Raw genomic sequence first — 2,688 nt, 5'->3', positions numbered from 1 at the left:
AACCCTCCCCCCTCGCAACGCCCCCGTCCCCAGCCCCTTACCCTTGGGACACAGCCCCGAGCAGGGCTCGCACATCTTCAGCCCGTTCTTCTCCACCTCCATCTTATCGTTGGGGCAGGCGCGGACGCAGGAGCTCTGGTCCACCACGAAGTTGTCTGCAGGGAGACCCTCGACGTCACAGCCCGGCCCTGGGACCACCCCCCCGCTCCGGGGTCCCCTCAACGTCCCCCTCTTTCCCCCCCTCCCCCGGGTCCCCCTGCGCCCCGGCTCACGCGGGCAGCTCCGGACGCAGATGCCCCCGTACTGGTACTTGGTGTCGGGGTTGGGCTCCAGCTGGAAGGTGAGTTTGTTGTAGATGAGGGGCTGGGGGCAGAGGGGGACGCAGGCCCCGCTGTCGTTGAAGTGCCGGCAGGCCTGCGGGACAGACGGACAGATGGATGGATGGATGAGTGGAGGGAGGGAGGGAGGCACGGACAGACAGACACGGGGAGGAACGGACGCAGGGACAGCATCGCCCTGAGCCCACCCCGGGGTGGGGATCCCTCCCACGGGGGCAGAGAGATGGAGAGAGGGACGGACAGACGGATGGAGAGAGGGACGGAGGGATGGATGGAGAGAGGGACGGAGGGATGGATGGACAAAGGGATGGAAGGATGGATGGACAGATGGATGGAGGGATGGACAGATGCAGAGAGGGATGGAGGGATGGGTGGGTGGATGGAGGGATGGAAGGAGGGACAGATGGATGGACAGAGGGATGGAGGGATGGACGGACAGAGGGATGGAAGGATGGATGGACAGAGGGATGGAAGGATGGATGGACAGAGGGATGGAGAGATGCAGAGAGGGATGGAGGGATGGGTGGGTGGATGGAGGGATGGAAGGAGGGACAGATGGATGGACAGAGGGATGGACGGACAGAGGGATGGAAGGATGGATGGACAGAGGGATGGACAGATGCAGAGAGGGATGGAGGGACGGAAGGAGGAACAGATGGATGGAGGGATGGACGGACAGAGGGATGGAAGGATGGATGGAAAGAGGGATGGAGGGAAACCCTCCCCCCTCGCAACGCCCCCGTCCCCAGCCCCTTACCCTTGGGACACAGCCCCGAGCAGGGCTCGCACATCTTCAGCCCGTTCTTCTCCACCTCCATCTTATCGTTGGGGCAGGCGCGGACGCAGGAGCTCTGGTCCACCACGAAGTTGTCTGCAGGGAGACCCTCGACGTCACAGCCCGGCCCTGGGACCACCCCCCCGCTCCGGGGTCCCCTCAACGTCCCCCTCTTTCCCCCCCTCCCCCGGGTCCCCCTGCGCCCCGGCTCACGCGGGCAGCTCCGGACGCAGATGCCCCCGTACTGGTACTTGGTGTCGGGGTTGGGCTCCAGCTGGAAGGTGAGTTTGTTGTAGATGAGGGGCTGGGGGCAGAGGGGGACGCAGGCCCCGCTGTCGTTGAAGTGCCGGCAGGCCTGCGGGACAGACGGACAGATGGATGGATGGATGAGTGGAGGGAGGGAGGGAGGCACGGACAGACAGACACGGGGAGGAACGGACGCAGGGACAGCATCGCCCTGAGCCCACCCCGGGGTGGGGATCCCTCCCACGGGGGCAGAGAGATGGAGAGAGGGACGGACAGACGGATGGAGAGAGGGACGGAGGGATGGATGGAGAGAGGGACGGAGGGATGGATGGACAAAGGGATGGAAGGATGGATGGACAGATGGATGGAGGGATGGACAGATGCAGAGAGGGATGGAGGGATGGGTGGGTGGATGGAGGGATGGAAGGAGGGACAGATGGATGGACAGAGGGATGGAGGGATGGACGGACAGAGGGATGGAAGGATGGATGGACAGAGGGATGGAAGGATGGATGGACAGAGGGATGGAGAGATGCAGAGAGGGATGGAGGGATGGGTGGGTGGATGGAGGGATGGAAGGAGGGACAGATGGATGGACAGAGGGATGGACGGACAGAGGGATGGAAGGATGGATGGACAGAGGGATGGACAGATGCAGAGAGGGATGGAGGGACGGAAGGAGGAACAGATGGATGGAGGGATGGACGGACAGAGGGATGGAAGGATGGATGGAAAGAGGGATGGAGGGATGGACAGATGCAGAGAGGGATGGAGGGATGGGTGGGTGGATGGAGAGATGGAAGGAGGGACAGATGGATGGACAGAGGGATGGAGGGATGGACGGACAGAGGGATGGAAGGATGGAGGGATGGAGGGATGGAGGGATGGAGGGACAGAGGGATGGAGGGATGGATGGACAGAGGGACAGAGGGATGGACAGATGCAGAGAGGGATGGAGGGACGGGTGGGTGGATGGAGGGATGGAAGGAGGAACAGATGGATGGACAGAGGGACGGACAGACAGAGGGATGGAGAGACGCAGGAAGGGATGGACAGACGGATGGTGGAGAGGTGGACGGAGGGATGGACAGACGGATGGGTGGACACACAGATATCCCCCCCCACCCCCACCACCCCGCAAGGACAGCCACCCCTCCACCCACCCTGGGGGGGACACGGATGAGCCCCCTCCCCAGTGGGACAGACAGACGGATGGAGGGGCAGAGGAGGGGAAGCACGGACAGACAGACAGGGGGATGCTGCTCAGCATGGCCCCCCCTGCCCACCCTGGGGGTGCTGGGGGGGGGCACACACGTACGAAGCAGTGTG

The 2,688-nt window shown here is 63.6% G+C and overlaps 1 protein-coding gene across 1 annotated transcript in view; it reads right to left on the bottom strand.

Annotated features, from left to right (window-relative positions):
- ERBB3 (erb-b2 receptor tyrosine kinase 3) overlaps window positions 1-2,688 on the bottom strand; it is a gene marked incomplete at its 3' end in the record, with an annotated part of 34,528 nt that overhangs the window by 12,282 nt on the left and 19,558 nt on the right. Inside the window, 4 exon segments of the mRNA XM_014960564.1 lie at window positions 74-155; window positions 273-414; window positions 1,058-1,209; window positions 1,327-1,468. Of these exon segments, the coding sequence (XP_014816050.1) occupies window positions 74-155; window positions 273-414; window positions 1,058-1,209; window positions 1,327-1,468 (518 nt within the window).

This window comes from Calidris pugnax, unplaced genomic scaffold (assembly GCF_001431845.1).
Source record: "Calidris pugnax isolate Ruff unplaced genomic scaffold, ASM143184v1 scaffold541, whole genome shotgun sequence".
NCBI classification, from domain to species: Eukaryota; Metazoa; Chordata; class Aves; order Charadriiformes; family Scolopacidae; genus Calidris; species Calidris pugnax.
This window is presented reverse-complemented; position numbering and strand designations above follow the sequence as displayed.